Here is a 14,175-nt window from a genome sequence, read left to right on the forward strand (position 1 = left end):
TTAACCCTCGAACATTCTAGGTGATCAGCCTAGTTGGGGGGCAAAGTGCCCCCCCTCCACTGATCAGCCATCCCCTTTCTTGGGCCCGCCTCCAGCCCATGCGCCGTGCCTCCTCCGGCCCGCCCCCCGACAGCCCCCGCCACCGACCTCCTCTCTGTCCCTCAACCGAAGTCCCTCCCTCGTCAGCAGAACAACTACACCCCCCCTCCTAGCAACACCACTCTGAAACCTAACCCATACAATAAACTAAACATATGCACCCCCACTGCACTTCCGTGAGCTAGCTCACCCAGCTAACTTGGTGGCCCCCGCCCCCGGCGCCAAATAGTCTCCCACCTATTGTTTCCTGACTCTCCTCCCCCTCGCTCATACAAACAAATTCCCTTATCTAACGAAACCCACACAATCGCCCAACTGAAAAAAAAAACACCGAAATCCAAACAAGCACGCCTCCATCCCACAAAAGTGCACATCAAAGCAAAATGCATTGCCAACATTCACCATAAAGACAACCCAAAAACGAAAAACTTTCTCCCCCTTCTTAAACAGAACTCAAAAACAGAAGAGAAAAATAATAAACCCAATGTAAGCCAACAATGTGCATCGAAGTTCAATAGTTCTCAGCCCACCACCAGTCCTTTTCTTTTCGCGAAGTCCAACGCGTCTTCGGGCGACTCAAAATAATGATGCTGGTCCTTAAATGTGACCCAGAGACGAGCCGGATACAGCAATCCAAACTTCACCTGTTTCTTGAAGACGATTGACTTAATTTGGTTGAAGCCTGCCCTTTTCCTGGCTACCTCCACACTCAGGCCCTGGTAAACCCGCAGGATACTGTTGTCCCACTTACAGCTCCACATTCGCTTGGCCCACTGAAGAATACATTCCTTGTCCAGGAACCTGTGGAATCTCACCACCATTGCCCTCGGAGGGTACCCCGTTCACGGCTTCCTTGCAAGCACTCTGAACGCCCTGTCCACCTCCATGGGTCGGGAGAATATCCCCTCCCCAGCAGCTTCTCAAACATACACGCTATGTATGCATCAGCTCCCTCAGCCCCCTCCGGGAGCCCGACAATTCTTAAGTTCTGCCGACGGGACCTGTTCTCTAGGACCTCCACCTTCTCCAGAAGCCTTTTCTGCTGTTCCCTCAACATCCCCACCTTCAGCTCCACCGCTGTTTGATGCTCCTCCTGCTCAGCCAGCGCCTTATCAACCTTTTGGATCACCCTATCCTGGGCATCCAATCTGTGCTCCAGACGATCAATTGACTCTTTAATCGGGTACAGACAGTCCGCTTCTGCTTGGCAAAACCATCCTGGATGACTTGCATCAGCTGCTCCGTTGATCGCTGGGCCGACACACCAGAGGTCCGGTCCTCGGCCAAGCTGTCTCCTGCTGCAGCTTCAGCCCAGCCCTTGACTGTCTTTTTATTTCTGCCTTTTTGTGCATTTCTGGTTCTTTTCTCGGTACACCGATACGTGGAAACGGTGCCCAATTGCCTCAGCCTTCACATTTACAGTTTAAAACCGGAAAAAAGTCCAAAAGTCCGACCAGAGCGGGAGCCACCAAATGTGCGACTTACTCCTTCATAGCCGCCACCGGAAGTCATGCATCCACCGTCTTGACCACTTGTTTCTCCTGGCTTCTGCCGCTTTTTGTTTCTTTGCGGCCTCTGGATCTACTGTTATTCGGCATTGTCCCTTGTGCTTATTTTTCCCTGTTTTTAGCGAGCTTTTTTGGGCAGCGCGGTAGCACAAGTGGATAGCACTGTGGCTTCACAGCGCCCGGGTCCCAGGTTTGATTCCCTGCTGGGTCACTGTCTGTGCGGAGTCTGCACGTTCTCCCCGTGTCTGCGTGGGTTTCCTCCGGGTGCTCCGGTTTCCTCCCACAGTCCAAAGACATGCAGGTTAGGTGGATTGGCCGTGTTAAATTGACCTTAGTGACCAGGGTTATTGGGTTGCCGGGATAGGGTGGAAGTGAGGGCTTAAGTGGGTCGGTGCAGACTCGATGGGCCGAATGGCCTCCTTCTGCACTGTATGTTCTATGTTCTAAAAGAGCCTAATTTTGGGTTCCTAGGAGAAGAGCTGCCTTTCGTGCGTCTGCTCAGCACATCCCCGTCACCAGAGGTCCTCCACCACAATCATGACTATCTGTAACAGGATTGCCGAGCTTAGAACAGATCTATTGGCTGTGGGATCACATAGCTGTCTATCATATGCTATTTTCACTGTTCAGCATGCAAATAGTCACGTGTTGTACCTTCAGCAGGTTGACACTTCTTTTTTAGGTGATTGATTGATTGATATTTATAATCACATGTACCGAAGTACAGTGAAAAGTATTTTTCTGCGCCCAAGCGAACGTACACAGTACGTACATAGCAGACAAAAGAATAATCGACAGAGCACATTGACAAATGGTACATCAACAAATTGTGATTGGTTACAGTGTGGAACAAGGGGCCAAACAAGCAATACATGAGCAGGAGCAGCATCGGGCCTCGCGAATAGTGTTCTTACAGGCAACAGATCAGTCCTGCGGAGAGTGGTTGAGGAGTCTAGTAGCTATGGGGAAGAAGCTGTTCCTATGTCTGCATGTGCGGGTCTTCAGACTTCTGCTTGACGGAAGGGTCTGGAAGAGGGCAAAGCCTGGGTGTGAGGGGTCTATGACAATGCTGTCTTCCTTCCTGAGGCAGCGGGATCAATGGGAGGATGGCAAGCTTGTGTGATACATTGGCTGAGTTCACCACACTCTGCAGTTTCTTGCGATCTTGGGCCGAGCTGTGATGCAGCCGGATAGGATGCTCTCTATCCACATCTGTGGACATTTGTGAGAGTTGATGCAGACATGCTGAATTTCTTTAGCTTCCATAGGAAGTATGGACGTTGTTGGGCTTTCTTGACGGATGCATTAATGTGAGTGGACCAGGACAGACTGTTGGTGATGGTGACCCCCAGGAACTTAAAGCTATTGACCATCTCCATTTCAGAGCCATTAATGCAGACGGGAGTGTGTGTCATGCTACGCTTCCTGAAGTCGATGATCAGTTCCTTGATCTTTCCAACATTTAGAGAGGGCCATTTCAAAGATCCATCTTTGAGCTATCAGGGAGGCAAAGGCCAAAACATCGGCCTCTCTCACCCTCAGGCTCTCGGGTCTTGCGACACCTCCAATATTGCCACCTCTGGTCTTGGGACCACCTCCATATCCAGCACCTCGGACATCATGTCCGAAAACCCCGGCCAGAACCCCCTCAATCTTGGACATGCCCAGAACTTGTGATTCACAGGCCTTTCCGTGCACTGCCCACACCTATTCTCTACCCCCTTAAAAGGACCTACTCATCCTCACCAATGTCATATGCACCTTATTTACCACTTTGAACTGGATGAGGCTTAGCCTCGCTCATGAAAAGGACGCGTTCACCCTGCCCACGTCTTGGCCCCCATCTCACTCCCCCCACTTACGCTTGGTGTCTCCGAGGGCTCCCTCCCATTCCATCAATTCCTTATAGACATCTGAAACCTTCCCTTCCCCTATTTCATCCCTCAACAGCACCTTGTCTTGCAACCCCAGGGGCAGCAGCCCAGGAAAGGACGACACCTCTCTCCTTACAAAATCCCGAACCTGCAGGTCTTAAAAGCCATTTCCCCGGGCAACTCGTACTCTCCCTCCAGGTCCTCCAACTTCGCAAATTTGCCCCCAATAAACAGATTGCCAAAGCACTCAATCCCTGCCGGCCGCCACCCCGAAACCTCGCGTCCAGCCCAGCCAGCGAAAACCTGTGGTTATCACAGATCGGTGCCCACACTTAGGCACCCTCCAGCCCCAAATACTGTCTCCATCGCCCCCACATCCTTACGGTCGACATCACCACTGAGCTCATGGAATACCTGGCCGGCGAGAACCGTAGAGGAAATACAAACCAAATGGCTGCCATCTTCAGTAAAATCTCTCAGTTGCTCCACTCATGGTGTATTTGACTTTGTCGAGGTTTAGGAACTGCATCAGATCTCCCAACCATACGGAGGCACTGGGTGGAGAAGCTCGGTTGTAGATAATTTTTGAGGGATGGTGCTGAGTCCTAGATAAACAGTTCGTAGGATATCTTAGTGGGAGGAGACCAAAGAATGCTTATGATGTAATTAATGTGTGGAGCCAGGTCTGTCAGCAGTTTTGCAGTTTGCCATAGGATTTTAGGTTGACAAGACAGGACTTCAGCTGGATCCTGGAAGGTTCTCTCCAAGGTTTTTGCACAGAGAAATGCAAGAAATGTGTTTAAATTAAATATTGCTTCAACATAAAAGATACCTATTGGTCAGTTATCACTCCTAGGGTGAAGTATCCTTTCCTCAGTTTCACAAATTGCAAATTGGTGGGTTTCTCTTTCGGGATCCCAACAATAGTCATTTATTCAACAATACTTCCATAAAAATAATGGGTTGCTGATTCCAAGGTGCCATTTGCAATTTTGACATAAAATATGCAACAAATTATTGATGTAATCACATGATTATTAAGCATTGGGGGACCCAGTGGTGTAATATATGTGGTGCTAATCTGCTATTCAGCACCCATGATTCTCAACCCAAGATGGACCATGAGGGGAGGGGAACGAAGTTATACAGAGAGATAACTGTGTGTCCTCTGGTAGACAATGTTACAATTCAGGTTTCTCTTGACGATACTTGTGAAAATGGTGTTAGACAAGAAAGTTAATGATTTCAGTAGGATGAAACTGAACCCAAATTAAATTAATTGGTTGGGAAATAATGGAGATCTAACAATCCACCAGCAGTGGAAGATTAGTTTTTAAAAAGCAGTAAAATCTACAGTCTCATCTCAGATCTTGCAATGATTTGCACTATGCTGGTATAATTATCAGTTGGTGGTGGAAATTTGCCTTTTCAGGGCAACAGCTTTCCTCTGTACACTATGTGCACTTTGAGCATTTTCAGAAATGTTTTAATGGTCTTAAATAATAATAAAAAACAGTCCAAATCAATAACATAATATACATAAAATATGCAGTCTCTCAATTATACAACACAATGTGTATAGATAAGTTTTCGAGCCATATCAATGTTTCCACTATTCTGATAAATTAGTGATAGATTATAAGCAATGTCTCGTCTTAGATCGACTTGATCATCGTCTATTCCCTGCAACAAAAAATACATTTTAAAATTCAATCAGTTTAAAATTCCTCTCGTCATTTGTACAGCAAAAATAACTACACACATTAATTTTCGTTGGACTTAGATGTACCAATTTACATAATTATTTAAAATGTTTCACAAAAGACTGAGGTATAACAAGAGCATATGGTGGCTTCAATACACTATGGCGTGCTTGCAAACAGGATAGCCACCCATTTTTACCAGTTTTCTTCATAGCACCCTAATTATTGCCAGTGGCATCAGATATCTTACTGTATTGTGAAATAAAAGGACGGAAACAAAAGAACAAAAATGCAGATTTAACACAGGCTCAGATGTAACTCTGATCAATGAAGAATAATCCATTATTTCAAATAACTCAGTTCAATGGCACTGTCATTTTCGAATGGCAACTAATCTTGCATTGTCACATGTGTGACTACATGCTGAGTGTACAGGGTCATGGCCTTTAAGGTTCTAATGAACAGTTCTGTTGATAACCTATTTGCAATAATTTGGATAAAAGTCAAATTTTAGTTTGCTGCAGCCATCTTCTCATGTTTAGTAACACCAGCCACTTACTCAATGGAGTTCACTTATTTTATCCAATATCCTTTTTTTAAAAATAGGTAACTGGGGATATAAAACTGTGTCAGATCCTGATAGGTCAACTGGATATTGCCTCTTTCCAAAATGCCCTCATCTATTCTATTATTTATTTCTTAAAATTTTTTTTATTCTCCTCCATTTTCACATTTTCTCCCAAGTTTACACTCAACAATAAACAATAATCAGTAACGAATGTAATGTCAATCCCCATATCAATAACAACGATCCCATCCTCCCACCAAACCCCAGACATTGGCCTGCATGTTAACATAAACAAATGACAAAAAGGAATCAGGAATCACCCATAGTCACCATTGACACATACAGTCCACCCCCCCTCCCACCCTAATGTTTGATGTAATCCAGTTCTCGAAAGTGCATAATGAATAATGCCCATGAATTATAGAACCCCTCCATCCTTCCCCTCAGTTCAGATTTGACCTTTTCAAGCGTTAAGAATTCCAACAGGTCCCCCCGCCACGCCAGGGCACAGGGTGGAGAGGTTGATCGACATCCTAACAGGATCCGCCTTCGGACAATCTACGAGGCGAAGGCTACAACGTCTGCCTCCGCGCTGTTTCCAACCTCGAATGGTCCGACACCCCGAATATGGCCTCCCGAGGGCGCGGGTCCAGTTTCACGTGCACCACTTTAGTGATTACCCTAAATACCTCCTTCCAGTAATCCTCCAGCTTTGGAAAGAACAAAGAAAAGTACAGCACAGGAACAGGCCCTTCGGCCCTCCAAGCCCGTGCCGACCATGCTGCCCGTCTAAACTAAAATCTTCTACACTTCCTGGGTCCGTACGGGGCAGCACGGTAGCATGGTGGTTAGCACAATTGCTTCACAGCTCCAGGGTCACAGGTTCGATTCCCGGCTTGGGTCACTGTCTGTGCAGAGTCTGCATGTTCTCCCCGTGTGTGCGTGGGTTTCCTCCGGGTGCTCCGGTTTCCTCCCACAGTCCAAAGATGTGCAGGTTAGGTGGATTGGCCATGCTAAATTGACCTTAGTGCCAAAATTGCTCTTAGTGTTGGGTGGGGTTACTGGGTTATGGGGATAGGGTGGAGGTGTGGGCTTGGGTAGGGTGCTCTTTCAAAGAGCCGGTGCAGACTCGATGGGCTGAATGGCCTCCTTCTGCACTGAAAATTCTATGATTCTATTCCCATCCTATTCATGTATTTGTCAAGATGTCCCTTAAATGTCACTATCGTCCCTGCTTCCACCACCTCCTCCGGCAGCGAGTTCCAGGCACCCACTACCCTCTGTGTAAAAATCTTGCCTCGTACATCTACTCTAAATCTTGTCCCTCGCACCTTAAACCTATGCCCCCAAGTAATTGACCCCTCTACCCTGGGGAAAAGCCACTGACTATCCACTCTGTCTATGCCCCTCATAATTTTGTAGACCTCTATCAGGTCGCCCCTCAACCTCCGTCGTTCCAGTGAGAACAAATTGAGTTTATTCAACCGCTCCTCATAGCTAATGCCCTCCATATACCAGGCAACATCCTGGTAAATCTCTTCTGCACCCTCTCTAAAGCCTCCACATCCTTCTGGTAGTGTGGCGACCAGAATTGAACACTATACTCCAAGTGTGGCCTAACTAAGGTTCTATACAGCTGCAACATGACTTGCCAATTCTTATACTCAATGCCCCAGCCAATGAAGGCAAGCATGCCGTATGCCTTCTTGACTACCTTCTCCACCTGTGTTGCCCCTTTCAGTGACATGTGGCCCTGAACACCTAGATCTCTCTCACTTGCAATACTCTTGAGGGTTCTACCATTCACTGTATATTCCCTACCTGCATTAGACCTTCCAAAATGCATGACCTCACATTTGTCTGGATTAAACTCCATCTGCCATCTCTCCGCCCAAGTCTCCAAACAATCTAAATCCTGCTGTATCCTCTGACAGTCTTCATCGCTATCCGCAATTCCACCAACCTTTGTGTCGTCTGCAAACTTACTAATCAGACCAGTTACATTTTCCTCCAAATCATTTATATATACTACGAACAGCAAAGGTCCCAGCACTGATCCCTGCGGAACACCACTAGTCACAGCCCTCCAATTAGAAAAGCACCCTTCCATTGCTACTCTCTGCCTTCTATGACCTAGCCAGTTCTGTATCCACCTTGCCCACTCACCCCTGATCCCATGTGACTTCACCTTTTGTACTAGTCTACCATGAGGGACCTTGTCAAAGGCCTTGCATCAATCATCTTGTAACCTCTTCGAAAAACTCTATTAAGTTAGTGAGACATGACCTCCCCTTCACAAAACCATGCTGCCTCTCACTAATACGTCCATTTGCTTCCAAATGGGAGTAGATCCTGTCTCAAAGAATTCTCTCCAGTAATTTCCCTACCACTGAAGTAAGGCTCACCGGCCTGTAGTTCCCTGGGTTATCCTTGCTACCCCTTCTTAAACAAAGGAACAACATTGGCTATTCTCCAGTCCTCCGGGACAACACCTGAAGACAGTAAGGATCCAAAGATTCAGACTCAACTTCCACCAATTCCTTCTCGTTGGTGAATACTGATGCAAAGTATTCATTTAGTACCTCGTCCATTTCCTCTGGCTCGACACACAGATTCCCTTGCCTATCCTTCAGTGGGCCAACCCTTTCCCTGGCTACTCTCTTGCTTTTTATGTATGTGTAAAAAGCCTTGGGATTTTCCTTAACCCTATTTGCCAATGACTTTTCGTGACCTCTTCTAGCCCTCCTGACTCCTTGCTTAAGTTCCTTCCTACTTTCCTTATATTGCACATAGGCTTCGTCTGTTCCCAGCCTTCTAGCCGTGCCAAATGCTTCCTTTTTCTTTTTGACGAGGCCTACAATATCTCTCGTCATCCAAGGTTCCCGAAATTTGCCGTATTTATCCTTCTTCCGCACAGGAACATGCCGGTCCTGAATTCCTTTCAACTGACATTTGAAAGCCCCCCACATGTCAGATGTTTTATAAAAAAAAAAATTTAGAGTACCCAATTCATTTTTTCCAATTAAGGGGCAATTTAGTGTGGACAATCCACGCAAACATGGGGAGAATGTGCAAACTGCACACGGACAGTATCCCAGAGCTGGGACCAAACCTGGGACCTCGGTGCCGTGAGGCAGCAATGCTAACCACTGTGCCACCGTGCTGCCCTCACATGTCAGATGTTGATTTACCCTCAAACATCCTCCCCCAATCTGGGTTCTTCAGTTCCCGCCTAATATTTTTATAATTAGGCATCCCCCAATTTAGCACATTCACCCTAGGACCACTCTTATCCTTGTCCACCAGCACTTTAAAACTTACTGAATTGTGGTCACTGTTCCCGAAATGCTCCCCTACTGAAACTTCTACCACCTGGCCGGGCTCATTCCCCAATACCAGGTCCAGTACAGCCCCTTCCCTAGTTGGACTATCTACATATTGTTTTAAGAAGCCCTCCTAGATGCTCCTTACAAACTCTGCCCCCTCCAGGCCCCTAGCACTCAGTGAGTCCCAGTCAATATTGGGGAAGTTGAAGTCTTCCATCACAACAACCCTGTTGTTTTTACTCGTTTCCAAAATCTGTCTACCTATCTGCTCCTCTATCTCCCGCTGGCTGTTGGGAGGCCTGTAGTAAACCCCCAACATTGTCACTGCACCCTTCTTATTCCTGATCTCTACCCATATAGCCTCGCTGCCCTCTGAAGTGTCCTCCCATAGTATAGCTGTTATATTCTCCCTAACCAGTAGCGCAACTCCGCCACTCCTTTTACATCCCCCTCTATCCCGCCTGAAACATCCAAATCCTGGAACGTTTAGCTGCCAATCCTGTCCTTCCCTCAACCAGGTCTCTGTAATGACAACAACATCATAGTTCCAAGTACTAATCAAAGCTCGAAGTTCATCTGCCTTACCCGTAATACTTCTTGCATTAAAACATATGCACTTCAGGCCACCAGACTCGTTGTTTTCAGCAACATCTCGCTGTCTGCTCTTCCTCAGAGCCATACTGGCCCTGTTCCCTAGTTCTCCCTCAATGCTTTCACCTTCTGACCTATTGCTCCGGTACCCACCCCCCTGCCATATTAGTTTAAACCCTCCCGTGTGACACTAGCAAACCTCACGGCCAGGATATTTATGCCTCTCCAGTTTAGATGCAACCCATCCTTCTTATACAGGTCACACCTGCCCCGGAAGAGCTCCCAGTGGGACCAAAACATATGAACATGGTTTGCGGGGCTTCCCCTGCAACGTTCACACACATCTTCTATCCCCTCAAAGAGCCGGCTCATCCTCGCCCTTGTGAGGTGCGCTCTATACACCACCTTCAGCTGTATCAGCCCCAACCTCGCACACGAGGTGGAGGCGTTCACCCTCCAGAGCACCTCACACCAGAACCTCTCCTCCATATCCTCTCCCAACTCTTCCTCCCACTTTGCCTTGATCCCTTCCAACGGCACCTTATACTCCTCCAAAATAACCCCGTAAACCGTCGATGCTACCCCCTTCTCCAGTCCCCCTGTTGTCAGCACCTCCTCAGCAATGTGGAGGCTGGCTCCTCCGGGAAGTTCTGTATCTCCTTTCTGGCAAAGTCTCGAAACTGCATGTATCTAAATATTTCCCCCTGCTCCAGCCCATACTTTGCTCCCAGCTCCTTAATCCCGCAAAACGACCCCCAAGAAATAAATCTTTTAGTGTTCTAATTCCTTTCTCCTCCCATCTCCGAAAATTTCCATCCCACTTCCCTGGCTCAAATCTATAGTTCCCCCGAATCGGCATTTCCCTTGACCCTGCCCCCAACCTGAAGTGCTATCGAAACTGCCTCCAAATTCTCAACAAAGCTATTATTACCGGACTCCCTGAGTATCTCCCCGGGGCCGTCGGAAGCGGTGCTGTCGCTAGCGCCTTCAATCCCAATCCCCTAACCAAACTCTCCTCCATTCTGACCCATTGGGAGTCAACCCCTCTGACCCAGCTCCGTACCTTCTATACATCAGGTCCGGAAGTCCCAAACCCCCTGCCTGCCTTCCTCTCTGTAGTTGCATCTTTTTAATTCTGGCCACCTTCCCTCCCCATATGAACGAGTTAATCATCCCTTCAATCTCTCTAAAAAATGCCTTTGGCAGGATAATAGAACATAGAATTTACAGTGCAGAAGGAGGCCATTCGGCCCATCGAGTCTGCACCGGCTCTTGGAAAGAGCACCCGACCCAAGGTCCACACTTCCACCCTATCCCCATAACCCAGTAACCCCACCCAATAATGGGCAGGCATTGAAAAATGAACAGGAATTGCGGCAGCACATTCATTTAACCGCCTGTACCCGACCCGCCAGTGACAGAGGGAGACCATCCCACCTTGCCAGATCAGCTTTCACTCTCCCCACCAAACTAGAAATGTTGTACCTACGGAGCCCCCCCCCCCAATCTCGGGCAACCTGCACCCCCAGGTATCTAAAGTGAGCCCGTCTTATGGAATGGGGCCTCCGTATTCACCCTGGCCGAGAAACTACAAAATATTCACTCGTGTAGATTTAATTTGTACCCTGAGAAAGACCCAAACACCCGAAGCAGCTCCAGTATTCACCCTATTGACACACGTGGTTCCGACACGTATAATAACAAATCATCGGCAAATAAGGACACCCTATGCTCTATCCCCCCCCGCACTATCTCTTTCCATACCCCTGAACTTCTTAATGCAATGGCGAATGGCTCAATCGTGAGTGCAAATGCAGGGGGGACATAGGACATCCCTGCCTAGTCCCACGGTGGAGAGGAAAGTATTCTGAGCTGATGTTATTTGTGCGGACACTCGCCCTCGGCTCCTTATATAGTAGCTTTACCCAGTCCACAAATCTGGGTCCAATCCCAAACCGCTCCAGAACTGCCATCAAGTACCCCCATTCTACCCGGTCAAAGGCCTTCTCAGCGTCCAGTGCCACAACCACCTGTTTCCTTCCCCTCCGCCGGTACCATAACCACATTCAATACCCTCCTAATGTTCGAAAAGAGCTGCCTCTCTCTCACAAACCCCGTCTGATTTTCACCTATCACCTTCGGAAGGCACTTCTCTAGCCTACCTGCCAGTACCTTCGCCAATATCTTTGTGTCCACGTTTAAAAGTGATATAGGCCTATATGACCCACACTCCGTTGGATCCTTATCTTTCTTAAGTAACAGGGAAATCGATGCCTGCCCCTAAGTTTGTGGTAACATCCCCTTTCCTATCGCCTCCTCAAACATCCCCACCATCAGTGGTACCAGCTTATTTATTTTTTTATAAATGTTTTTTATTGTATTTCTGAAAGTACCAGCTTATTTTTGAATTTTTTATAATATTCCACCAGAAACCCATCCGACCCTGCCACCTTCCCCGACTGCAGCCTGCCAATTGCATCTTTTATCTCCTGCTCCATTATCGTCCCCTCTAATGTAGCCCTGTCCCCCTCCCCTCACCTCGGGTACTCCAACCCATCCAGAAATTCCTGCATCTCCCGGCCTTCCCCAGGTGGCTCGAACCTGCACAATCTCTCATAGAATTCCTTAAAGAGCTTGTTAATCTGATCTGGAGGTACCACCAACTTTCCTGCCTTGTCCCACACCTGGACAATTTCCCTTGCCGCAGCTTTCCTACGGATCTGACCTGCCAACATACGGCCTTCTCTTCATGCTCGTAAACTGTCCTCCTTGATCGCCTCAATTTGCGTACCGCTTTCCTGGTAGATAGTCGGTCAAAGCTCGCCTGGAGCTCCTTCCTCTTTTCCAACTGCGCTGGCTCCCTATCTTCCGCATACCTCTTGTCTCCCTCCAGCATCTCATCTATTACCCTCCGACATTCCAACCTCTCCTTTTTGTCTAGCCTAGCGTTGAACGAGATCACCTCACCCCTCACCACCGCCTTTAAAGCCTCCCAGACAACCGCCTTTGACACCCCATCCGTGCAGTTAAAACGTACATATTCCTCGATTACTTTTTCAATTTTGTCACAGAACCCTCGGTCCCCCAACAGTCCCGCATCTAACTTCTACCCTGGTCTCTGTACCATCCCCTTCTCCAGTACCATATCCACCCAATGCGGAGCATGATCTGATATTGCAATTGCCGAGTACTCTGACCCTTTAATCCCAGCCAGCAGCACCTTCCCCACCATGAAAAAAACAATCCGCGATAACACCTTTTGGACCGCTGAGAAAAATGAGTACGCCCGCTCCCTCGGTTTCAGAAATCTCCAAGGATCCATCCCTCCCATTTCCACCATTAGCCCAGCTAGCGCCTTCGCTCCCCCCTGATGGGACCAGCAAGCGCGGCTGTGACCTGTCCAATTTTGGCTCCTGCACCAAGTTCCAGTCCCCCCCCCACTATCAGTTCGTGTGTGTCCAAGTCGGGGATGGCCCCGCACACCTTCGCGAATCCCACATCATCCCAATTGGGATCATATACACTTACCAGCGCCACTAGTGAAAGTTGCTTATTGTCACAGCCTCCCCTCCAGCGCCCCTGTCACAATCACATACCTACTCCATTGATAGCCCTCATCTATTTTTGTTCAATTTTTGGAAGGCAGACCAAAACTAGGTACATACAGTTAATTTGCATATTATACATATAGCAAATGAATATATACAGCAAAATGATTGTTGAACTCACTGAATTCTGGTCCTTTTCACAAAATACTAAATAACAAAGGGACTACACTTCCTTACATTAGTAGGTCAGCTTGCTCAGCTTAAATATAATACTTCTTTGAATAATTAGGAAAAGGAGTCAGCCCTCAAGCCTGTTCTTCCGCCATTCAATTAGATCATGTAATCTGTATCTTAACTCCATTTACCCACCTTGGCTCAATATCGCTTAATACTCTGGCATTACAAAACTCTATCAATCTCAGTTATTAACATTTTTAATTGACCCCCAACCATGCAACCTGTCTTCATAATTTAACGCTTTCAATCACAGTCTGCATCCTAACTATTTGAGCTCGAGGAAAGCTTGCCCTCACAGTTTGCTGTTTCAAAAATAGGTCACTGTAATTCTGTTTTTGTTTCAGCTCCTTTTGTTCACAACTCAGGGATAGTGTCTATAATGGAACATCCCAGCTGAGCACTGAGAGCCAGACACCCACCAATATAATGCAAGTAAGGAGTATCAAGACAGACTAATGAATCATTCATGGTCCTTGGTGAAACAACAGCAAAGCTTAGCTTATTAGCATTTTAAACACATTGTATCTCTATATCCTTTATTTAAAAGGACACACATTTGTGTGAATGCACTTTGCCTTGAAACAAAACCTCCATATTTTAACATTTTTTCCAAAGCAATGAGCAAAAGAGCATAAAAAGAAAATGAAAATAATATGGGATCGACCAATGGAACCTTCGCTTTGGGTGATGATTCCACAGATAACAATTCTAGTCATTTTCC

General features: G+C 47.2%; 1 protein-coding gene across 1 annotated transcript in view; it reads right to left on the reverse strand.

The window, feature by feature from the left end:
• Positions 1-4,945: 4,945 nt before the first annotated feature.
• Positions 4,946-14,175, reverse strand: part of gtf3c3 (general transcription factor IIIC, polypeptide 3) — a 121,592-nt gene continuing 112,362 nt past the window's right edge. Inside the window, exon 18 of the mRNA XM_072478677.1 lies at positions 4,946-5,164. Coding sequence (XP_072334778.1) covers positions 5,042-5,164 — 123 coding nt within the window. The 3' untranslated portion in view covers positions 4,946-5,041. The remainder of the gene's footprint in view (positions 5,165-14,175) is intronic.

This window comes from Scyliorhinus torazame, chromosome 2 (genome assembly GCF_047496885.1).
Source record: "Scyliorhinus torazame isolate Kashiwa2021f chromosome 2, sScyTor2.1, whole genome shotgun sequence".
In the NCBI taxonomy this organism is placed as follows: domain Eukaryota; kingdom Metazoa; phylum Chordata; class Chondrichthyes; order Carcharhiniformes; family Scyliorhinidae; genus Scyliorhinus; species Scyliorhinus torazame.